The sequence below is a fragment of the Polyodon spathula genome, chromosome 10 (genome assembly GCF_017654505.1).
Source record: "Polyodon spathula isolate WHYD16114869_AA chromosome 10, ASM1765450v1, whole genome shotgun sequence".
In the NCBI taxonomy this organism is placed as follows: domain Eukaryota; kingdom Metazoa; phylum Chordata; class Actinopteri; order Acipenseriformes; family Polyodontidae; genus Polyodon; species Polyodon spathula.
The window spans coordinates 11,242,474-11,268,919 of NC_054543.1; the positions used below are offsets into that span (position 1 = coordinate 11,242,474).

Sequence of the window (26,446 nt, forward strand, 5' to 3'; positions counted from 1 at the left end):
TCCACATCATCACACTTCCACCGCCCCATAGGTTCGCTTGAACAACACAACAGTCCACATAACGCTCACCATGACATCTCCACACACGTTGTCTTCCATCAGCTCTGTCAAGGGCAAAATGGCACTCATCAGTGAATAAAACACTCCACCACTCTCTCTGCCACCACCTCAGATGTTCTCTGGCCCACAGAAATTGGCGATTTCATCTCTCAACTGTCAACATGTTACCCCTGAACAGCCTCTGGGCATGTAAATCATTTTCATGCAGACGGCGAGCTAGTCATTCATGCGGATGCGCGGGTTTCTTAAGGGAATTTCTTGTGCTGTAGCCACTGCAGTCTGAAAACAATCATGCAGATGGATCAGTCGCATGTGAGGGTCCTGGGCCGGTGTGGTGACCCTCTGCCTTCCAGGACGTGGCCTGTAACTCACAGAGCCGGTTTCCTGGTTTCTCTGGACTAGTCTGCTGATTGTTGAAGCAGAACATCTCATTCTCTCACACACAGGCCGCCTTCAATCATGCTGATAGCAACCAGGCGATCTTCATTACTTAAGCAGAGCATGATCATATCTTTCGTTGATCTTGCATTAATTAAAATAATGTCTTTTCGAATGGTTATTTATACAGATTCTTAAAATCAACTCATTTTGTCAATTTTAACTCATCTCAAACAATGAGCACCTGCTGTTTTTATGAAATCACATGTCTTGAGCTCAGTATTTTGTTATCTCAAGGAACAATAATACTCAAACTATCAACAAACCTATCTGCTCACTATATTAAATGTAAATAACATTATGTAAGTGCCCAATGAGCTATTGATGTAAAACTTATACATGTGCATCAGTATATGCTGCCTTTTTAGAGAAAACATGCTGTGTTAAAACTGATTTAACACTTTCAATCTATCAAAACAAAATGCGGATACATGAAAAGCCTTTAGAAGCTTTTCAGCCCTTTGATATCTCTGGATACCGACTTAAAATGGGATTGCGCCACTTTTAGCTGGTACAGAATATAAAAAGGACAATCCGTGTCTTTTGTGGTTTGCTTTGACCTTGGACCTTTAGGTCTATCAAGTGACTGGGGAGTCCCTGCTGTTAAAGACACACAATTTCACTTAAACTTGGCACATGGGTTTCAACATTCACACCCAAACAAAAAAAAAAAAACCTTCCTGGTCAAGATTTGTTTTTAAGCTGCTGTTGCAAGTTTCAAATTTTTCTGCGACCACAGTTCTAAAAAGACTGTTTTGCAACTTGTCATTCTGTTGTCTCGTCTTTCTTCTTAGTCCATGAACTTTTCTAGTAAAAACTACCCCCCCTGGTGATGTGACAACCAAACTGCTACATACAATTCAAAATGGCTCATTCCTTCACCCCTGCAAAGCTTTCTTGTTCTGTTCTGAACTTTAAAAACATTAATCAAACAAGCAGCTTTGTTCTAACTGAATAGAGGCTGTGAACCTGAAAGAATAGGGCTGATTCAATCATTCTTTTAACCTTTCACTGTCATTAGCACTAAAGTGAATTAGTCATATATTACTATCACTCCAAACTGAATAGGACAAGTACTGCAAGTCTGTAAGAAATGCAAGGAATATTAGGAGATGGTGGGCAAATTCTAAATGAGGCAGTGCTACACTCATGACTGACATGGTTTTTAATTAAACTAATTAAACTGCAATTAATATGTATTCATTTAAAAAATAATTAAACCCATATTTAAATATGCCTTTGAACACCTCCTTAATACTGCAACAAAAGTACACCATATTACATTTCAGCATGTGTCTGTATCATTGATATGGCCAATATGTGGCAGTGAAATGCCTAATGTTTACTGGTCACAAACAAAAGTAGTGTTTTAAAACCTATTTTATTGAAGATCATTTGGCTCTTTACTTGCTTGTTACACTTCATTTTGAAATATCGTGCAATGGTGACATACTGCTGCTAATGCTAATAAGTGTTAAGAAAATGTATTGTATAAAACAAACAACCAGCAACAGCATTCTGGTGGGTTTTCTGGTGGATTACAAATAATCCAAATGCTGCAATTTTCAAAATATCATATGCACCCTTTTACATGTTTTACAAGAATCTCAGTTTGTTACTGTATATACAGATTGAGCTGTATACTTGGTTCAGCATTCTACATGGTATTTTAGATAGAGAATTATACAGGGGTGAGACTTATATAAGACATATAACCTCAGGCTGCTCAGTCATGCACACTATACACAGGGAGAATGTTACGGTCTACACATTTCTGCAAGACTAAAAACAAGCTCATTCTTACATGCATTTGGGACATTAAACAGACTTGAACCCCCACACTGTACCTGTTGTTGCTGTATCCTCAGGTCAGTGACCTCCTTCTGGTCCTCGTCGTGCAGTCTCTTGAGCTCCTCACAGCTCTGTTTGAGGTGGTTGTGTTCCCGTACTAACTGGGTACTCTCTTTCTTCATGGAATCCATCTCCTCCTTAAGCTGGGACTGGTCACTTAAAAGGCGGCTGTGCAACATGCTGTCAAAACAAAAAGGAACCTCTTTCATCATGGTGCGCTTGGTTCACTTACAAGGTAAATCCAGGGAGGTTCAAGGACATTCTGTAGCCAAAAAAAGTCAGGAATTTTCAGTTAATCAATACATTTCTCAAAGCCCAATTAGAATACGGCTTGTGTGACGTAAGCACTCCAACAGGATTCAAAGCACTGGTGGTGTTTAATAACAGCACACTTAGGGGAACGATCAACATAAGACACTTATGACTTGTGCTCAAAATGTAGCAGTCGTTTGTTTTCAGAGAAAAAAAAAAGAGTAAACATCTCTTATTATGAAAATATGAGAAACATAACAGGTCATATTCGGCTCCATTGTAGTCTCAGTCATAATATAACATGGATTAGACAAAGTCTGACAGCAAACCAGGTTCAATTTACTATTCACACTTGCGGAAGACAATAACAGCCAAAGAACACTATGCTTAAACTGCAGTTTGATCCATCTTGGCCAGGTCACTGTTGTAAATCAGAACTTGTTCTCAACCGTTTTTTTACCTGGTTAAAAGAAACTGATTGACTGAATAGATGCTACTGTACTTACTGGTAGAAATCTGCCTCTTTGACTGCCTCCTCGCATCTCTTTAGTGTCTTGGTGTGCTGGTTCTGCAGAGACTGCAGGTCTGCCATGGCCTTCATGCACTGCGTCTTGAGACGTTCATAGTCATGACTTGGTTTGGAATTGGGCCTGTCCAAGACCGAAAACACACAGGTAGTGAAATAAACACTACGAGGTGGCCGAGACGCAAGATCTTCATTAGTTTTCCTCATTACACCATCTTGCTTAAAATCCAAATGCACAACTAATTATAGATATAAATGTATAGGAAAGAGTAATGCAGCCTGGAACCACCAAGTACATATGTGAGCCAGCTCTTTTGCTCAACTTCTCCTATTCTATTAATCACTGGCATGAACTTAGTATTCACAGATTGATTGCAAGCCTCTAAAAAGGGTGTGTTTTTAAATGAAAACATATTTAAATACAATTTCTGAAGCTTTAGTTAACTACGTACTGTAGTGGTTTCTCTGGTTAAGGAACATCCACTTTAAAAGTACAATGCTTTTATAAAGTCTGTAATTAAGAAGTATATTTTACATCAAAGTGCACAGGCTCCAGCAGAAGTTCAGTCTCAAGAGATCTTATTTAATTGTGACTTACACACAGCTGTACAACTCAGGCAGGTTATTACAAGCTTTCACTCCATTGCCATTGAGTTACATCCAGTCGACAAATCAATCCCAAGTACAAAAGTCTAGCTGCTTACTTTCAGGAACAGATCAATAACTGTATCCATAGTGCACTAAAATCATGCCCACTGCTCAGCATAACTTACCTACAGTCGTCAAAGGTGGTTCCAGGAGAAGAAAGTGCAAGTCTTTTGCGCAGTTCGTCCCTTTCCCGAGTGACCTGTCTCAACTGGAACAGGATGGTCTCCAGCTTCTCACTCATCTGCCTGTTATCTATCAGCACAGGAGGAGGGGATGAGGGCTTGCCAGTCGTACCTGTTATTGCAAATTCCCAATATGTAAATATGCTTTGGAAAACATAATAATACACAGGCCATCAAGTTAAGGTCATGAAGGGCAAGGCAATGTTGCCTTCATTGGGCGTGAAAATTCAGGGGTTCCAAGGCAGTTCTAGGGGGCAGAAAGGCAAAATATGAATCCAAGCCAAGGGCACCAAGGCGATTTCATACCGATTCCTAAAACAACAAAAAAGAAAATTCAGACAGCCTACTACGTTGATGAAATGTAAATGCAAACAAACAAAAATCAATGTTTTCTGAGTGATTCACACACTAATTGTTACAAAAATAAAATATAGGTCACTTTTCCATTCTAAAAATAAAATGGCGTAAAAATATCCAATTTATAAACAAACTTTCATAATGAAAAAATACAAAAGGGTAATTTGGCAAAAAAAATAAATACAGAGCATTTTTACCAAAGTCTGTCACCCCGGTAACAAGAGTTAAATATAGCTCTTGTCTGTGTTCTGTAATTAAAGCTTTTTAAAAGCCCTCTATGCCATGTGTTTCATAATTTAGTGTAAGCAAGTTCAACTGGACTTCATGTAACACGTTGTCCGCTGGTAAAGGGAACATTTAAAAAACAGTGCATTTTTAAATGCTAAAAACAGTATTCTTTTAGAAATTGAGAGTTTCACAGAGAATTGGATATTATTACTGCACGGCACTGGTTCCGGTTCATGGAAATCGTGAAATCCATGCTCGCCACCCAAAATACCGCCTTAGTGATACAACATCACAAATAAGCGATGTCAGTGAAGGGAAAGTTAAAGACAGATTTTCAGCCATACTGGTTACAGATTTACCCATGCCTGGAGTGTAATAACGATAGTGGCCAAATGAGTTGTTCGTTCTGCAGTGTGTCTGCGCAACTGTAGTTTACTAACCGCTGTAACCTGTACAAACTACACAGCTTTGAAAAGAAAGAAAAAAAAAAATCATAGAAACTTTGTCAGGCAATGGAGAGTGCTCTCCATCACAATGATGAACAGCTGGATGTACATAATGTTAGATGTTTACATTTGAGAGACTACAGTTTCACAGTTCTTGACATTTACAGTTGCAAAGGATTTGCGGTGTTGTTATGGTGCATTGCTGGACAGTCGAGTCAGGAAAAAAAAAAGGTATGCCGTTCTTAAAGCATACACATTCTAACCCCTTTCGTGAAAGCACACTTTACTAGTTAAAAAGCAGAACTATGCGAGGTAGTGAGAAGGTATTACACAAAAATAAATGAAAACAGAAATTGATCCACTTCTCAATATCCTGTTTCGTTCACTATTATGTTATCTCTCCTACTTGTTTCATAACGCAGTTAGCTACTACTTAAACCATGTCAAGCATAGCTACTTGCTCGTTTTTTGTTTGTTTGTATACAAAAATGCAATGTATATTCACTGAAGACATGGAACGAGTTGCACCGTTGCATTTTAAAGTATTGCAATTTTAAGCATAGAATCAGATCTCCTTATATACGTGTATGTGAAATAGCGGACAGCAAGCATCAAAAACAAATTAAATTGCAGCTGCTAAAGAAATGGCCTAAAAACTCTATGCTGTTTGATATTTTTTGTGAAATGCCTAAATGATCTAAAGACAGTGGAATGCAAACTGTACAAGTGACTCTTAACATATGAAGACACAACCAATTTCTGCAGTACTTGATGGAAGTTCACGTTAATATTATTATTATTGGGGACGAATTGTTGTGCACCCATTTCTTACCAGAACATTAGGTAAATCATGACACTTCGCTGCCGCTTCAAACAGCTCTTCCTTTATTTTTTAAAATGCTTTTGGAGTTAGCTAGGAGCTCACAGACAGGAAAAAAAATAAAAAAAAAAAAAATAAAAAAAAAATCACACAGTGACACTGCCATTGAACACGTGCGATTTGAAAATTCCTGGAGGCGCAGTCATACTGAGCTCAGTCTAACAGCATCCCTCCCTCTGTTTGTCCGTCATTAACCAATGATACAGTATGTCCTTCTCGTGGCTTAGTGCTGGGAGGTGCACGGTAAAAAGAATGGCAACAATAATACTTTATGATAACGAGTCACTTTCTTGCTGGACAAGATTAGACAGAATCAGTTGCGACGCGGGGGGGCATGTCTGGTCTGGTCACATCCCCTTCTCCCCGCAGAAAGTGCTGAAAAGATTATTTATTTTTTTAGTGGCCTCAATACGCTTCAAATCAGTACCGCTTTCAATTAGTATACACACGAACCACCACTCACAACTGACCAATAACATGCTTGCTGTCTGCCAAAGCATGCGTTTCAAAGTTCTGTTTGTGATTGGGCTATTTACTGTCATTCGTGAGAGGTTCAACCTTGAACTCTTCTGACTGGACAATGCACACAGCGTTTACATTTTACAGTCCAAACTGACATGCAACATGACGTAACACTGAGTGAGAGACGTGGTGAAGTATGGCCTGACAGCAGTAGGGGAAAGGAAAAAATAATTTAAAAATTAGCTATTTGTTTTGGTCGCCCTAATTTGTCAAAACGGCAGAAAACTGTTGATGAACGATCTGAAGACAACAAGCTAGCAGCTACCACCAGCAGTCCTTCGCCAGTCAAACAGTAATTAAATTAGTTAGGATTTGTGAGATTAAATAAAATGGTTTGCTTTGAAAACAAAATGCTAGTTAACAAAAATGAACAACCATAAGTACAAACAAAATTAAATAGTTATTTTTATTTATTATCATAATGTGAAATTGAAATCTGATGCGCATGTTAGAAGTCCTTTGCTTTGTATTTCCCTTTTTTGTTTTTAAAAATCGAAAGTGTTCTAAACTGATTTATTTTATTTATTTTTTAAACTATTTTGCACAACAGTGTATTTGGTTATTGGATCCAATGTTAAAAAAAATAAAATAAATAATAATAATAATTTAATAAAAAGTCAATGCATGAATCAGAAATCAGGTTGCTAATTCAATTACATCACTGTGACACTCACCCTAAAGTTACCATTTCCATCCCCTCCGGAAAAAAAATCCTAGCTACGCCACTGCTGCCAGAGTTTATTATTTAAAAATATATATTTTTATGGTTTCGTAAGTGGGTAGAGAATACATAAGTGCACAGTTTATTTCAAACCTTAACAACATAACCAAAGAGTGTTGTCTAAGACCCTCCACTGTTATATTTGTTCTTGTGTGAGACTTTCACTTTTTCAGTCAGTGAAAATATTTGCCAAAAAACGGAGTGAATTTGATGTAGCCCTGTTAAAATGGCAAAAACAAAGACAGCTACGTTTGGAGTTTTTCTCCAACAAAAAAGCTAAACCACCAACGCCAGAGACAACAGAAACCGAACCTGACTTCTGTAGTTCAGAATATTAACAGCACAAAGGTGTAACAGTAATTCCATTTCAAATGCTCAGCTTAGTGCAGGTGCAGCTGTCGAAAAAAAGAGACCCTTGCCTCTAAAGTGTTGTCTTGTAGAACTGTTTGTGATTAATCATCTGGTAATGTTAGAAAGCTAGCTTAATGTTTATATAAAAATGGTTAAAATTGTGCATCGGGTTTGAGTGCGGTTTCGCTTCGTTAGTTGTTTTTTTTTGGGGGGGGTCACCAGTTTTTGAAACCATGAGTCGCCACTGGACATAATTCAATTGAATTGTAACAGAAACGGGCCAGCTGACACTGAGCAAGTTTGTGAATGGGTTGTAGATCAGACGTGCTGGTCCTGACGGGCACTGTCAGCAATAACAGGTGGGCATATAGGCAACTTTTGCCTTAAGTTGTTTTTTTTTTGTTTGTTTTTTTAATTTGAGAGGCATTGAGGCGGATTGAGCAATTGCCGCTGATGCCGTCAGTTATTTCGCACCCCGAGTACATGTCAGCAAGCGAGGCTCAGTCAACAAGACGGACAGAGACATCTCTTTAATTTGAGCAGGATGGTTCCGATAGACTAGATCCACACAGATCCTCAATCAAAGTGCTAGGGAGCAAACTGATTCAAAGTGAAACCACTGCCTTCAATACTACTTCATCAAACTGTCTTGGGAAATATTGTGGCCAACTTTTGCAGATGATCTTCTTAAAAGAAGGGGCAGCCATAATAAAAACAAACATTTGAACAATACATACTGTACGTGCAACTTTCAAAAAACAAAAAACAAAACTGTTGTCCATTTATCTCCATCAGAAAATAAAGCCAATGTGAAAAATATTGTTTGTATGTCAAGGTTAATTCAGAGTGTGTGAGCAGAAAAATATTTTAACTATTATGCATTTCAATAAAAGCTGACACAATACATTAAATACAACGGAACAAAAGCCTGGCATCTTCACTGGCTTGTATAACCATGATGATTCAACCCCAGAAACCAACCAGTATGCAAGTCGTCTCTTTTGGCCTGCCTCCACGTAAGCAGTGTTCTTTGCAAAAATGCAAATGAGGTCACTGTTCTCATTAACTTGTGACATATTTACTTACAGTCCAGACAGATAGATACCAGCTAGTAAGAGTGAATATCAAAATACACAAACACTATATACTGTTACCATAACAATTACACAGAACTGAAAAATGAGAGACACTTTAATATTGGTTTGATTTTTTTCTGTTAAGTTAGTTGGTGAGGAAAGGCAAAATGTAACTGAAAAGAGACATCACAGTATGAAAAGGATATTCCTTTGCAAAATAATGTAAATATTTTCGCTAATATGTGATAGCAAAATAGACATTGTTCATGTTTACCACTGAAGATTTTTTCTTTTGTACTCACCAATGCTGCTGAGAGAGCCGCTACTTTCCGAGTCAGAAGGCATGGTAGACAGTACACTGTACGTCGATCCTGTAAAAGCAAACACATTTACTAAATATGTTTGAAACTAACAGATCTGGGTATTTAAGAGTATTTTTTAATGACCGTAATGTTTGTTATTTGGTTGGTTTAAATTTCCTGTGTGGTCAGCATTAAGTAATCAGTTCTCATTAACTTGTAAAGAATACAGTCATTTTTTTTTTCTTTTTTGTATTTTATTCTTACAGTACAATGTATGGAGAAGAAAGTAATTAGAAACTTAAAACAGCATAGCGAAACTTTTTTTGTTTGTTAATTAAAAGTCTCTACCTCATTAAAGCAATTCTGTGACTTGTTGTTTAAATGGGAAAAGAAGGTTGTGCTTATACCAATATTTTATTAGTATTAATTGTTCCAGGCAAAGATAACCTTTCTCCCCTCTGACTGAACGGATGCTCTGTATAACAACACTAATACTTGTCATCTTAATACTGCCATGTACCGACTTGTCATGGAAAACTATGCTTAGTATTTGGAAGCAACAACAAAGCCCCTAAATGGACCAATCCCTAAAAAATACATAGACTTGTTTACTGACGTCAGTTGCTTTCTTCTGGTTTTCAAACATTAATCTGTTTCCAGGAAATTTGATTTTAATCTTATTCTGGCACTAGATACTTTTACAAAATAGATGTTCTAGCCTAATCATCTTAAATCTCTGAATAATTGAACACTGCTGTGTGTGGACTGGCAAATATAAAAGCACCTGTTTTTACTGTACAATCTAGGGAAAGGAGCAGAATCTTGTAAATATTCTCCTGATTATGAAAAATACGTTGGGCATAAGTATTTTTAAATCCTGTTATACCACTGTTATTTGGTGTTTCCTTGTTTTTTATTGTAATAATGTTATGAATAACATTATAACATCCCAACCTTAACCCTACCTTAAACTTCAAATGGAAGAGAATTTAAAATACAATTCAAAACGACATCCATGCACAACCTATATGCAATACACATTGCTGTATGCAAGTATGATTTTTTTTTTTTTATAACCCTTTACCTGAGGTATCAGTGCGATAGTTTTAGTTTAAAGGTTTCAAGCACAGTACAAAAATGTTTCCACAGGGAAATTTACACATGTAGGTCTGCGTCTCTCAGCAATCAAATACTTTTTTTGTTCATCCCTTTCCCACTTATTTTATACTGTAATTCTGAGGTCAGTTTTGGACTGCATTAATGGAATTAGTTTTAATGAAACCAATAAACCTGTCTAATTAAGCTTTTAGAATGAATGGTCTCCCATGTCTGAATTTCCTAATGATAATACTGATAAAAGTTCTCGAGAGGCAGTCCTGTTGGCAAAGAGAACAAAAAAACAAACACAGCAGGAGCAGTGCCATGGATATTCTGGCTCTAAGAATTTCTGCCTATGAAAAAAAAAAAAAAAAGACATTTTGTTGCAAATTTGTAACACCTAACATAATAGCTTAGATATTAACCAATCATAAAACATGCTGCTATGCCAGCATTTTCAACCACTTGTGCTAATGCCAATAAGAGGCAAGGAATTCAATTTTAAAATGTTGATCACACTTTTAGGAAAATGCTTATCAGAAAATTAAGTCAACGCTGAAGTTTTCTCAGAACTATCAACAAAAAAAGCAGCTTACATTTACTGATAATTTGCCCTCTGAGTAAAATAAACACACATATATTATTTGCCATTTGCACATTAGTATGGCTTCTCTCTGCTGTCATGAACTGTAAATTCTGTGCCTGTTAATATTTGTGTGAGAGAGAGAGAGAGAGAGAGAGAGAGAGAGAGAGAGAGAGAGAGAGAGAGAGAGAGAAAGAGAGATTAGGTTTACTGAAGTACCAAAATAATCCCACCATGAGAAAGGAGTGAGTAATGTGAGGGAGTATTTACTGTTCCTTCCAGTTCTTCCATTTGCATCAAGGACTTCAACAGCAGATAAAAATAATGAAATGTCCATTTAAAAAAAATGAGGCAATCGTTACGCACTCAATGGCATTGTTTATGGACTTGGTTTAACACAAAAGGTGAATTGTGAGAGAAAGGTGAACAGCAGGGAGCGGCAGGGACTCATTATGCATCTGTACAGTTGAAATTACAGCATTTAAAGTATACAACAGGATAAGTGATTTACTACTCAGCAATCATGAATACCGTGTCCTTAAATAAATACCTTTTAAATGCATGCTCAGTCATTATTTTAAAATGATCCGGCTCCTGCTTTGCTTTGTTCCAGTACAGTACATGGTTTATGCATTATAAATTGGAATTAAAACTGGTTAAAGCCACTTGTTAATTAACATAACCGGTTCCACTGTGATCTGCAAATGCTGAGAAACTTTTCAATTGTATTTTTAACTCCCATTCCCTAGATGATGACAGAATTGAAACCACTTTCAAATGTCTTTCACATTCTGAAATCACATATACCTCCAAAACGCTGCTTTTTTTTAAAATATTGATTAGTGTCTGCTCTGCCATGGGTACAGCTGATTCAACTTTTTATCAGCAAGCCCTCATGTAGGCTTAGTACTCGGGCTAAACGGGGAGCCTGACAAACGTTTCTGTTTACCCTCCTCTCGGTACACTAAATCAAACTGACTTTGGCAGTGTTCCCACTTGCTGTAGGGGACTACAGTGTTTGATTAATACTGGAACTGGCCCAGCTTACAGTTCTCTTTCCCTCTGACAACAGAAAGAAAGAGCAATTTGCCTCAGGAGCAAAGGCATCACATGGATCAGCCATGCTTTGTTCTGTCTGCCCGCAGTTTCCCATGAGTCTGTTTGGCCAGACATTGTCATAATGGGCAAGGTTCACAGGAATCAACCACTCACTACTTCTTGTAAGTCATGTGACCCCATTGCTGTATACAGTTCTACAGCAATTACAAGAGTCTGATCATTGTCTAAATTAACGTAGCTATCTTTATTTACAGCAACCACTAGTGTGTTACTGTACTGACACTAGAAAAAGTCAGTAGTTCGGGCAGACATCCTGGAAATGAAGATTCACTTTGATTCAGATACTTAACTGAAAAAAAAAAAAAAGCAGCTTCAGAGTTATTCACAACTGGTTTGAATCATGATAAAAAGTATCAGGCATCAACAATTGTGTGTGCACAGGCACGGATTGCTTAAATGAAATTAAATTACTGATTAAAACAAATTAAAAGTATTTAATCATTTCTTAGTTATTTATTAAGCATTCATAATGTGCAATAACCTTCTTAAAAGGGTGCTGGCAGATGGATAAATAATTGTGTCCTCCACGATTTCCATCTATAGCTGTTAACAAGTTAACTCCTTTACTGTTAAAAATCTACGTATGCATTTGTTACAATATTTGAATTATTCTTAAAAAGGTTGGGTTTTTACTTGTGGGCCGTGTTATTGCAGATTTAGTAACGCTCCTCATTACACAAAACAAATCTTCTTACCACTTCCTGCATGACAAACAAATCTGTTCAGCCCAGTCATTTAAGAGGCCACATCAAAGGTACCGCGATTCTATCACCCTTTGTATGGATACAGAAATAATGGTTAGAAGTTACAAAATTTTAAAAAAGGTATTTCGCTATCTACAGTCCTACTGTACTGTGACAAAGCATTTGAAACTGAGTTTCAGCGTCTTAAAAAAGGGTTTAAATCTACCATGTATTTTTTGCTACATTTCTGCCGTGGGCAATTAAATAGTCCCATTATATAAATGGTCATTATTTATAAGAGAGAACTAGGGATTCGACAGTAAATTGGTCAGTGTTAACATTCGATCACATTCTCTGCCTAGTGAATGTCTTGAGCTTCAGGTATTAAAAATATTCAAGTACTGCAATATATATTTATGTGTGGCAATAGCTGATGAAGGACTTATGTCCAGAATACATGCTATTTATGTTTCTACTTTGTGCATATTCCTCAATTCGCTTCTTTTAAAGTTTATATATGTTTTGTTTTCATGGTAATTTTTTTTTTTGGTGGATTAGAGTACAGTATCTTTAAGCACCATATATAACACAATATAAATGATTTAATGATAAATTATAATCTTAACGCAAATAGTTAAATGCAGGAACATATTGAAGCTGTTCGAAAATAACAAAAATAATGAATGACAAATTAACTTGTTTATGGCTTTTTCAGACTGATCTTTAATGAAATATTAATGTCGTCTGTTAGTTCAGCCTGATCTTGCTTTTAACTATTGCCAAATGTTGAACACAATGTAAAATTACATTTGCATGAAGACTTTCGATTCATAAGTAACTAGTACAGGACAGGATCCTCCTCCACATTTTTGGCAGGCTGCTTCAGTATTTTCATATTTATATACTTACCAGTTAAGTTCAACTCACACTAAATCACATAAAAACATTATATATTTTACAAACCTAATAAAATATATGATTTTTATAATAAATGGATACCGTGTATTTCTTCACAGGTATTTCCTGGTAGGTCAACCAACCAAAACTCAACTATATCTTGTAATTCTGTTACTTTAACACATTTTAGTATGTGTGGAGGTTTCCATTAAAACTGTTCAGCTGTTTTAGCAGAGAACAAACATCAAGACCACCTACAGGTTCTACCTGTCCCTCATTTGAACTGGTCAATAACTCAGTTTCAAGCTCCAAATCAAAATTGAGGCCCTAACAATTGTCCACCCCAGGCCCACTTACCCAACATAACACTTTCTGTCCCTTTTTCCAAATAAACCTTTAAAAATGGCCTCATACATTAGGTGAACGGTAACTGCTCTACGTAATTTGCCAACCATTTCTAAACATAATACCTGCCTGGAGAGAGAACTGATGTTTATCTTTGATCCTGCAGCCAGCTCAACTGTTTAAAAAGGTGGAGAAAAGCTTTTTTGAGCACCAATTTCTAAACATGTTACATTAGATCACAAGCATAAAATCTTACCAATGTGAGAGGTGAAAAAAGACATTCAATCCATGGAATATGTGATGCCACTTTGGTTATATTAGATTACCACATTACTGCAGCAGGAAGACCTTTAAATACTGGAATATGTCAACACCAGAACTAAAGTGGAAACAAGTTGGTTTTGTTCCAGTTAAAGCATCCTGGATCTGAATAATAAACAAAATCCTCTGTTTAAAATGTCCTCCAAACTTTCCTGGTTCAAATCACTAGCTACAGGTGTAGCTTTACAACCAACAGAATATTGTATGGGTTTAACTGCTCTGGAAGCTATTTTTTGGATGATAAACAAACTAAAACTGTAAATAAGGTTAGACATTTTGATATAACCTTAGATTAAAAAAAGGAACCAGAAGGACAGCCAAATTTGCTAATCAAGTAAACGTTGAGGAAGGCTTTCAGCATCACATCACATACAATACCAGCAAATGACATCAGCATACTAATGTAGGAAGAACGAGTGAACCTTGTGTAAAAAGTTAGGAAACCGGATATATTCTCCCCATACCGTTTTGAAGACTATGCAAATTATCCAGTAAAATTCAAAGAAAGATTGCTACATAAAAAAAAATATATATAGTTTTATTAGTGGGTGGAGAGGGGGTCGGCATACATTCAGCACAAAGTTTACCAAGGGCAAAGCACTCACGAAGTAGTGCACTGTAGGAGTTCAAAAGTTTAACGAGCAAGAAAGAAAAAAAAAAAAGCAACTTACTATTATTAATAGAGATTTGAAATAGTTCATACAAGTCACGAAAGTGATTACATCTCAGGAATTCATCTCCAACATGCTCTTGTCTGCAAGACTAAACATACTATGATAATAGAAGATGAGGTGCAGGGTGGTGGGTTACAATTACTTCTGGAGCAAACCATGCCTCGACAACTTAAGTGAATTTGTTACCTGAGGTGCACAGGCAAAACTCACTTAGCACCTGCCTATTTCAATGCCATATTCAACTCTATTTGGTTCACTAGATGTATTAGCATTACAATAATTGGTAAGTAAATCTTTATTTGAGCTTCAGCCAACAGCAGGGTTCTCACCAGGAATTTTTCACAGCATGGTGGTGGGAGGAGCGGGACTGTGGGCAGGGCCAGGGTGTGGACGCCATTCCATGGAGGGGAAACTAGATTTTTGCCATAGTGTTATCGTTTCTGTCCGACTGAGAAACCTGTTTATACCTTTCAAAACATTAAGAATGCCCTACGATTATCTGGATATAATTAGTGCTGTTTTTATTCTTTCAAAAATAGCACAAATATTAGGTTTTTCAATCATAGCCTACTGCATAGTAGTAGTTTCAGCATGTGTGTTGTATTGTATTGTATTTGTAGTTAAAATATTGGCTTCTTATTGATTACTAAAAAAAACCAAAAAACAATACTAAAACGTGCAACATCTCACATTTTATATATTCTAATAAACTTTACTGTGATCATGTGATTGTGGAGTTGTGCTTTTGTTGTCGTTGTTCCAATATATATATATATATATATATATATATATATATATATACATATACACACACACACATATATATATATATATATATATATATATATATTATATATATATATATATATATATATATGGTTGTTGCAACATTAAAAGATCACAAGTGTGCTTGCAAGAATAAGTGGAAAACCTGTTTTTCACTGTTATTCTATAGTTAAGGAAAATACAACAAATGTTTTTTCCACTTATCACACGTGAAACTGGACATGTAGTGTGTCCCACATTTTATATTTTAAAACCTATACACAATATGAAAATCTATCTATCTATGGGAAACTGAAGTCATACAAAAGGATTATTGTAAAATGGTGGAACTTTGGATTTTTTTTCTAAAGATCTTGAAAGAAAAAAAGATTGAATATCTCAACACTGTTTGGAATACACACTACTGTTCTTCGTCTGAACGATTTATTTATTTAACCCAGCTTGTTATGCTACGTTCTCGTTAGCCGCTCGACGCAAGCGAAACGTTTTCCCGAAGACTGTCAGCACATTCAACTTGTGCTGGTAGATAAATCAATACAGAGTGTTTAGTTTGATTTCGTTTTGCCCAACGAAAGCTCTTTAGCTTGATCACGTAACATATGCATGCCACAAACGTTGTGTTTGGCGGGAGGACTGAGGCTCTAATTAGAAACAGTCAGCGGAAGGCACTGCTTGTAAAAAAAAAAAAAAAAAAAAAACACCACCACCCACACATGGCATCCAAACTCAATTTTTTTTATAAAACAAATTGTACAGACTAATTACCACAATCATGTTCCGAAAGATGTAGCCCAAGGAATACCAGTCACCCATGCACACACAACTAAAATATGACCGTGATACTAGTCACAGGGAGATCAAGCAGTCAGCCTCAAACATACCCTCTGGTCACGAAAGAACATTTTCACAGAAGGCAAGTTAGAAACATGCAGCTTCAAGATCACAGCTAAGTCCCCCTACCCTTGTTTACTGTCTCTTTAAAGTGTGTTGAAATATACCTGGAAATAGTAACAGAGTGGATTCAAAATAGGAATAATTTAATAAAATAACAAGCACTTATTTTAAAAAGAAGGATTAGTCAAACTATGATTTATTGACTTAATGTCAGAATCGGTGCAATATTACTGTCAGTAATCACAGCTAAAAACACAGTAAAAAAAAATTCTTTATTTTTATACAGTAGTGGCTGTACAATCCTACTAATATTATTAATCACATTAGTACAATCTTGTGTAACTAGAGCTGCGGTTGGTCAGGGAGGCATATTAACATACACTAACAGAACTGCCTACTGGCACAATTTTGCTTTACTGTTCTGCAGTGGAAAGAAAACCGCATCAGTCAAAATAATGTAAAGGAATATGCAGCTCATGAATATCTCTGCAAACTTATTCAGAATTTAGGAAATCTGTAATGACATGTTTTCACGTGGGACTAAGTTTGGCATTTAAATGGGAATCAGAGTTATAGTGCAATTTAAATACAATATTTGTGCACTGTAAATGGTGGGGGCTGGCATTTAAATATCTACGTGGTTTCAAATAAAGTACTCATCTTTTTGCCTTGCTGAAACAGCATATTTAAAACTTGTTTATAGTATTGTTAAGTAGCTAAAGTTTTTCCAGTGTGGCTAAAAAAACGTTAAGTTACTTTAGCCACAGTGGCTAACTAAATGAAAGTCTTAGAGGGAACGTAATTATGGTATAATTAGGGCTTATGATTTTTGTTTTTAACTGATAAAAAAAAACGAGATACAAAAAAAATTTAAAAATTGGTGGATAGTGAATAAACACCAGAAAAACTGTGGAAATGGTTAATAAAACCTACTAGAAAAGCAATAAATACATTTCCCAGTGCTGCTGAGCAATGTCCCTGACTTGTATCTATCATTGATTACTTTACTTTAAACCCGCCCCCAACTACTGAATGACAGCACATTCCTGCATTACTATTGGAGACTCCACTTGCGAGACTTAAAACAAGATTACAATCAGGATGGAGGCTTGTTAGCGGGAATGAAAGCTGTGTTACAGGTAAGATACAGACGATTTAAAACAGAATTGTGGCAAAATGTAGAAAAATTCCTCCACACAAAAACCCCAGAAGAATGTGCCCGTGACCATAGGAATTTTGTTGCAGAAGACATCAAAGGAAAGAAGGTACAACTTAAGTGTCCAAGTATTGTCCAGTTACTACTATACATATTTTGACAAAAAAAAAAAAAGAAACCGCTCAAGCATTTTGGAAAGTAACTGAAAACACTAATTTCATACAGTATATCAAAAACGAAAGCCCTGAAAAAACCCAAAAAACAGAAGCCCTAGGTAAAATAATAAAGATCTGCAACGATGTTGGAATGTTACAGAGCTGTGTATCGGGCCCCCAGGACCTAGTCTCATCCGTCAGCAGGGGGGAGCGTGCTAATTCAGTGAAGTTCAATCTCGTCTGTCGCATACATTACATACAGCAAACTAAAGAACATGCTGTCACAGCCAATCTGTTGAAGTGTACCGAGAGCTCAAACAAGTACTTTAAGCAAACCAATTTCTCACATAAAGCAATAATCAACAATGTTTCACAGGATTATTATTAATTTTTGGCTCCATAGCAGCCTGATGGTTAAGTATTGTGTTTTTTTTTTTTTTATTTGATTTTTTTTTATACTAATTATTGGCTACAAGTGATTTATTACTTTAAAAAGCTGGTTGAGAACACTGTGGGCAAAATTAAGTAACAAGATGAGCAATATTTTCAATACTTATTAATTCAACCTGCTTCACTGTTAGGTTTATTACTCACAATCTCTAGTAAGCATTTATTTGAACTATTTTGAACATTTTCTCTTACTGTAATTAGTAGGGAAATGTTTTCAAGAATAGCAAACAGTTCACTTAACCTGGTTAGTTCCACTGTTTACAGGTAACCATAGTGTAAAGCTTCTGCAATCAAACAAGCTGAACTATATTGTATAACACCTACATGCAAAAGAGGCAGTGTTCAAAGAAGTAGTCTGAAGACAAGTAAACCAAAAGAGTGAAACAAAGAAATGAGCACATAATTTAAAAGACAATACTTATTCACGACACCAAGATACGGAAACAATCCAAAACAACTTAAATGCAGTTGAATCTTCATGTTTGTATTTCACAAACTGTACTTTATTGCAAGTCAATGCAGAAACTTTTAAAGTTAAGAAATGCCTACATACATTGATCCTTAGATTCTTATATAGTCTCAATATGTTCTGCAATTACAAAACGAGGGGCTCTTTGGTAAAAAGAATGGGCGGCAGACAGTACACATGCAAATGTACAATTATCCCAATTCTGATATAATATCTCTTGTCCTTAAGGAAGTTTCATCAGAATTAGACAAGCAAAAACATACCAACACACTTTAGCACAATATCTCCCAACAGGAATGTGCATGGTAAGGTAGTCACACTAAAGCAGTTATTTTTAGATCAGCCTGACCATAAACCTGTTTAAATCAACCAATAACATTTCATATGATTTTCTGTTGGAGATCTAAACAGAGAATTACTTTGCATGATTATTTAAACAGGAGATGTGAAATGCTTTTGATTTGGTTAAAAATAGCAGTTGCTACAGACAGATATCAGCAAGAACTGCTTATTATAAAGGCTGGTATAATCCACACTGACAGGCAAGCTTGCAACAACTGCACATGGCACTTCCCATTTCTTGACATGCAATTCACGTTGAAGCAACTAGCCTCCTTTTCGTTTCTGGAGGTTAACATTTTTATATGAAAAAAAAGAGACATTGAAACTCCACATACAAAAATTAGATAACATTTTCTGACTGTGTTTAACCTGGACAGGTTCTTTGGAACATCTGTAACAATTTCTAAAAAACTATTCTGGAATTTTGTTCTTTTTTGGTTTGTTTAAAATACATTTCAATAGACAAAGCAACATGGCAACAATGGGGTATACTGAACTGATCTACAGTTTCAAATAAAACAAATAAACAGCATCACCAAATGCATTTATTTGTTTTTCATTCTAAATGTTAAGGATGGATACAATATACTTCTTTTGGCCAAAGTATCTCTTAAGATAATTTCCAGTTTGTTGATACCGAGAGTAGTAAGGAAACTTATGCTTGTTCATGAGTGATCAAATTAGATGATGTGGATCAATAAAAATGAATTGTAGATATGTGTTTTTTTCTTCTTCTAATAATTGGCAGACATGCATTCTGTGATAAAATATACAGGCAGAAACCACTTTTGGGACTCCCCCATCCCCCACAAAGCTCCTTGTTACAGCCCCTCAGTCCATAACTCATTACCCCCGGCACTGGGTTTATCTGGTTCACATCCATTGGGACACTAGTTGACAGTTTCTACAGTCCATAAACAGAGCAAGCTGCTGACAGTGCACTTGGGACAGCCAAGCCTAAAACAAAGACCTGTTGTTTCTGGCCAGGCCCTTCTTTTCATTGCACAGTGGAGGAACCAGTTGGCCCAGTAGTGAAGAGCCTTCAAATGTACTGTAACAGCAGGTTGGCTCACTGTGACCTCGGCTGCAGTTATCAAACTAGTGTAGAATTACAATGTTCGAATGGGTCATGCTAAGCTCAGGTAAGGTGAAAGGTGTTGTAGCCTCATTTTTAAGGCTGCAAATCAATAAATAAAAGTAAATGTTAAAAACATTTACACATTGCTTATTTGCATTAACTGCAAGCTACAAGTATTAAGATAATCTACACGGTGATCTATAATGGAACAGGTCATTTCTGTTTACATTTTTAGTAAAATACTATATTTTTTATTCATTTTGAAAGTGATTTTGTTTCATATAAAAATGTACATCACACCATTTATTTATTTTTTTTAAATCACAGCTTGATTTAACAAATCAAGCCACTAAGATGAAACATAAAAAATAGCCAGATAACCATATCATTATTCTGTTCAGAATACAGCATTACAGACCGTACAAAAGGAAGTGACATATCAGCACATTACGGGAAATCGTTAGGGAAAGATTGCAGGATGATTAAGTAAGCTCATCAGGGGATTACATTGTTTTACGTTAAATACTTGATGTAGCAGTAAAATTGCTACTCTGAGGCATTCTGACCTTGCATCTGGCAGGAGGATCTCTTCATTTCTGAAATCTAATGTTAACCTTAAACTGCAATTAGGAAAAAGCTATCAACAGAATATTCTCATATGTCATGCCATAAACTCTTCCCCTGCAGATTTGTTTTCTGAAAAGTTCATTTAAATGAATCAGTAAGTCAGCCGAGTGACTTCATGAAGAGATAAGAACAAGCATGTCATCCAAACAGTGTTCTGCAGTCTCTTGATTTAAAGCACTATCAGGCCCATGCAATAATAAATCAGTCCTAACTCATGACAGGACTGTCAGTACTATACATAGCTGGCACCATGCACTCTTAATGTCAGCTCTAAACCACACAGCATCCTGCTACAAAGAGAAGTTGCAATGCATTGTGCAGCTCCTACCAAGCAACCATTATGCAAACCAAACCAGCAATCTCTCGCTCTCTCGCTCTCTCGACATTTATTTTTCAAGGTATGTCTATGTTCCAGGGTTTTGCCTTTCTCTCCGCAACTTTCTTCATTGAATACCTATCAAGATATTGCACAGAACTTGCACTATTAAATAAATAAAAGTAAAACAAATATTTTCCTAGGTTTAATAAGTATGCATACAATCGGCAGTCTTTTTTTAAATGAAGTATTTAGTCTGATCAAAGTTTAAGAAGGGGTAAAACACTAATATTAATATTAAAAAACAGCAGTCATAGTGTACTTTGACATGCAAGGTAATAATTAACAACATCACAACAAAATGATTTACAATAACAAAAAAATAAGCACACACAACATTTTTATTGTCTAAGAGCTTTAATTAAATACAAGCCCAGTAGTACAAATGTACCTATAATCAAAGAAATGAACGCCGTTAGCAGATGTATGCTGTATTTAAACAGTTAGTACTGCTTCTGAATGTAATACAAGCAAGACAATAGAAAACAAAAGATCTGTCCTTTTTAGTATGAAACAGACTACAATTAGAGCAAATCACTAATCTGAAGAGGGTCCGATCCCAACTGGTATTTCTTGAATAACTATTCTGAATCATTTTCTTTCCCAGATTGTGAATATTTTCATTCATGCATTCAGGCGTTTTGTAATATTTTTGTTAATGAAACAGAACTCCCATCAATGCTTAAAAAAAAAAAAAAAAGCAATGTTGCATTTCAATTCCCAATAGCACCATGACCATAAGGATACATTAACGTGTTTATGGGACATGAAAAGCTGGAGTTTAGTTGTTTTTTTTAAGAAATGTATTGATGTATCCCCAAACCACAGTTTCTGATTGAATAATACAGGGTTCTAGAATAGCAAAAAGGTCTTTCAACTTACTTTATATTAGGATTCCCCAGTAACCCTGCATCCTGAGAGCAAAAGAAAACACAGTGGAAGAAAATATGGGGAGGCCAGAACCAGTGAAGGACTTGAAAGACTAAGTGCAAAAACACAAAGCATTTTTTTTTTTTTTTTTTATAGGAAAACGCCCTTAGCATAGTAAAACTGGCTGAACTATTGACCAATATTTAGAAAAAAAGGAAAGTGTGTCTACCCAGTGACACACATATCATATAGCGATGGACTGTAATGGGTTCAGATGTACAGGCACACACAATTGTAAAGATGTTATCCCACCCCCCACACATACGAGTCTGGACACGGTGACTAAGCTTACTGCGATATTTTCAACACTAAGATTAATATATCAACACATGTTCATTAAAAAACAGAATGAAACTGTATTCATGTGTGCAGCTTTAGGGTCAATTATCAGGATGTGGTTTATAAATCTGATCTTTACAAAAGTTAACTGAACTGGCAATATACGCAACAACCTTTTCTACTGCTTTGTCAGCATCACAGGATTCAGTACGAGGGAGGTTTGACTACAGCTACTATCGACGTTGGCTATTATTAAAACATATGTCAATTCCCTGCGCCACAGTGATTGCTTTTTTTAAAAAGGATTTCAGTTAAATGTCAAATTTGCTTATGTTAAAGAAGTGTCAACAAAAACGCGCAAGCATGTACAAGGCTGTTTTTAAGAAACTAACCTGAATAAGGAAACCTGACAAGTTCACAGGAAAATGCACACTGTCTAGGAAAGACTAATGAACCATTAGGATATAGGGGTATGTATCATGTAAGGTAAATGGCACAGGGATAACACTGATGTCTCAACATGCCCTTCCCGCTGAGAGTCTAGGTAAAATACATGAATACAATGAATTGGAGATGTGCACCTGGCCTTTTGGAGCTGATACAGACCTAATCCAACAAAAGTCTGAAAACCTCTTATTTTTAAAAGGAGTCTATCAAACATTGAAAAGTTTCGGCTCACGTGATAGTTTGCAATGAAGTTTGAGTTTAAACTATCAACCCCATTCCCTAGCAAGAAATTACAGTACACTTCCAATTTTACAATTTTCTAATACAGATCTGCCCCAAATGGAGCCAATCAATCTTTGGAAAAAAAAAATATATGTGGGATGTTCTGCTTGGTTTTAGAGTATAGGGTTCATCTTTGCTGTACATGTGACTATAATGTGCTGATTAGCTGTGCAGTCACTCCAACCCATGAGTCACACTGTATGCTGTACCTTGACTGACATTATATAACAGCACACTGTAGTTCCTCACGTGGTTAACCCTTGCACTGCCTTCTGGCTGTTTACTTTACTTAACCCATTTCTTCACTGAACTGCCAGGATGTATTTTGTCATGCACTTGAAACACATTGATTTTTGTCTACTGAACTGCACACATTTAGGTCACTTTATAGAGACTAGCCTATCCACACTGTTTAGATAGAAGCATGGGACTGTATAATTTGTTTACATACATAAAACATGTTACAAGCATCAAAAATAAAAATAAAATGTTACCATCAAAAATACACTAAGTTACACCGTAGGGAGCAACAAACAAATAATTAAAACTCACTCACTTTAATGTGCCTAGTTATACAGTGAAGGCCGGCACACTTGTAACTGTCTTTATCAGTTTATTAAAGATACAACTTGGTTTCTAAAACTTGATCAATTTTAAGATTCATTTAAAAATGGCACTTTAACAGCAGCTGCTTGTACACATACAAAAACAAAAAAATAATAAAACATTAAAAACTTTCAAGCTAGCAAGCTATGCCCCCAACCTCAGATGGTAATCCAAATGTCTCCTTGGTGATTAAACCACAAACAGTCAACTGTGCTGCATTCTCTCAGGGGAATCTAGTCTCCCTCCATGTTAATGCACACAGGTGTCAATACCATTGCTGTAATCTAATTCTTATACAGGATTTACGAATATTTTGTTACACAAAACTTAGCATCCATAACTTGTTAACGAACCACTAAATAAATGTTTTAGTTATATCTATTCCTACAAATATGAAGTACTGGTCTTAGATATTTCTTGAATGTTATCCAGAATCTCTGTACGAAAGTGTATTTTTATTTAGAGTTGATACTGTTAAGTGTAAAGACTCATTTTCAAGACCGATGTAAATTCAGATTTAGTAAAGCAGATGTCAATCTATATTGAATCATGCATTTACTGTTGTTCATTTTTACCAAAAAAGGTTACTGAAGGTTAGCGTTTAATGTCAAAAATTCTGCCACTCCTAAATCATCACTTTAAAAAACAAAAAGTACTACAAAATGTAAATTGGTTCCTTCTACTGAATGTGGATTTTCAATATTTAATGTATGGATATCTACTGTTGTACTAGGATTTACTATTAAGTTGGCTGAAACAAATAATCGATTACAAGGGGAATCGAAAATCCGAACATTTTGCCAGTCCCTAAGCATAGATATATAATCTCTACTCTTCTGTGGTAATTCACTGTACTCTAATGATTAACTTTGCATCACAATGAACAGGTGCAAATTCTCTACACAGGTTCCCCTCAACATGTCACTAAGATGCTTACTAGCTTGGTAACATCTGGCCTAGGGTCACCAGGTAAAAACAGGTGATTGACAAGCCAGCAGGAACAGATACTGCCCATTCATCTTCTGTCCACCTAAATACACTAAATTACACCATAAAATGAGATTCCCATTGGGAATGTCAATTCAGGGAGAAGACAGGGATAAATATTAGTGAGCACATAATTAAAAAATATATATTCTGACTCAGGGGAATTGATGTTTGGTGGAACAGCTGTATAGAATGGGCTGGACTGCAACAGTTAAATATCTTTACTAGCAATTCATATTTAAAACAAAGTTAACAATTCCAGATGTGGCTAAACTGCTTCACTGGATTTTCAAATCGTAATGTACTTTCTCAAAATCTAAATGTATCCTTCTCTGCAATCAAGCTATTAGTAATGTAGGCATAACAAGCCGAAATGCTGCTCGTATCTAAACGTTTAAAGTAGTGGATATGTAGACCAACTTGACTGTCACGAATATACGGGTTCTGCTAGTGCTCAAAATTTAAGATTTAACAGTCCAATAATATTAGTAAAGACATCAATGAATTGTATTTTAGTGTAAATGAACACGGACCCGAGACACTGCAGTTTACGTTAATGTATCATGCTCACGTGAAAGAATACAAATAGCCCAATGACTCAGCAGATATTTGCTAAAAAGAAACGTTCCTATGGTATTACGATAAAGAATCCAACTGTTTACCTGTGTTTTTCACTCTATTATTGTAGAGTCACTTTGCTGCAAACAAGTTCGTTTCAGAACCGCATGTCACACTGTGTGTGTGTGTGTGTGTGTGTGTGTGTGTGTTTTTTTTTTTTTTTTTTTTTTTTTTTAGTTGATGTGCCCAACACACAAAATGACACAAATCGCTGAGGCATATTGAGCCACAGATTGAAATCAGCAATTTTTGATTTATTTTTATTAACGACCGATATGCAGACTCTGCAACTGACGTGTAATTATTTTTAAATGCATTTATTGCTTACAATATGTACTCTTCCTTACCATCGTAAACAAGTTAAACCATCACGTAACTACGTAAGTATACGAGAAATATTGCTTATTTTCATAAACATATATTTTCACAGATAGTATTTATTTACAAATAATTTACCTGAAGAATTGTCCATAGGTCCCACGCCGTTGACAAAGAGTGCAGAACACAGGTGAGGGTGAGTCTTTTCCAGTGCCACACACAGATCTGGGAAATGGTCCCTCTCCTTATTCGTAAGTATCTTCAGAAGGAGGTCTGTCTTCTCGGAGCTGGACGAACAGTTATTGTCCAGTTCATGCCTCTCCAGCTGGCTCAGGGTACCAGCTTTGCCAAGCAGCTCTATCACCCTGTCCGCATTTGTAATGGACTGCAACAAGTTCTGGTGGCACTGACCTAACAACTCTTTGTGCTTAGGGTCCATTTCAGTTCGATTCTTTCTGTGCCTTTTCCACGGCTAATTTCTTCAAAACCGCCAAAATAAGAATATAGAACAACTTCTGTGTGGTCACTTTAAGAAATCGGCACAGCAGCCATTGCGACGAAAGGCTGAGTTGAGGATCTTTTCATCACAAATTGAAAGACACAAGTAGCCATATTTTTTTGTTGCCTAAGGCTGTTGACTGCACTAAGAAACAGCAGTGCATTTTTTTCACGAAAGTCCTACATTTCTGCCATTTTCCAGACTTTTTTCTTGAAAAGCAGATCGACCCGCCTCTTCTTTTTTTATATTATTTTTTTCTTTTGATTTTGCAGCCAAAACTGTGTGAAAGTAATGCAACTCTCTAAGAGATCTCCCACAAAACTACAAGCTCCGCCATGTCTGAGCAGCTGCTTGCCGCTGTCAATCACTCCTCCCTACAATAGCCATATAAGGTAAAATAAGGCGGAGCCTCCCTCATAGACACACCTGCGGCAACAAAAATCAAAAGTGTGTGCTGTCTAGGGGCGCTTGGAACTACAGATGCTATTTGATGTATTTTGACCAAGTACTAACTAAACTACGGCTAGATCAGCAATTAGCAAAATGAGCACCACGGGACTTTTGATTTTGTTTGCTAAGGGTGATTG

At 36.2% G+C, this 26,446-nt stretch overlaps 1 protein-coding gene across 1 annotated transcript in view; it reads right to left on the minus strand.

The window, feature by feature from the left end:
- LOC121321655 (disks large homolog 5-like) overlaps positions 1–26,223 on the minus strand; it is a 57,175-nt gene extending 30,952 nt beyond the window's left edge. The window contains exons 1-5 of the mRNA XM_041260651.1: positions 25,499–26,223; positions 8,841–8,909; positions 3,901–4,069; positions 3,108–3,251; positions 2,346–2,529 (exon numbers count right to left, since the gene is read on the minus strand). Coding sequence (XP_041116585.1) covers positions 2,346–2,529; positions 3,108–3,251; positions 3,901–4,069; positions 8,841–8,909; positions 25,499–25,799 — 867 coding nt within the window. The 5' untranslated portion in view covers positions 25,800–26,223. The remainder of the gene's footprint in view (positions 1–2,345; positions 2,530–3,107; positions 3,252–3,900; positions 4,070–8,840; positions 8,910–25,498) is intronic.
- Positions 26,224–26,446: the final 223 nt, after the last annotated feature.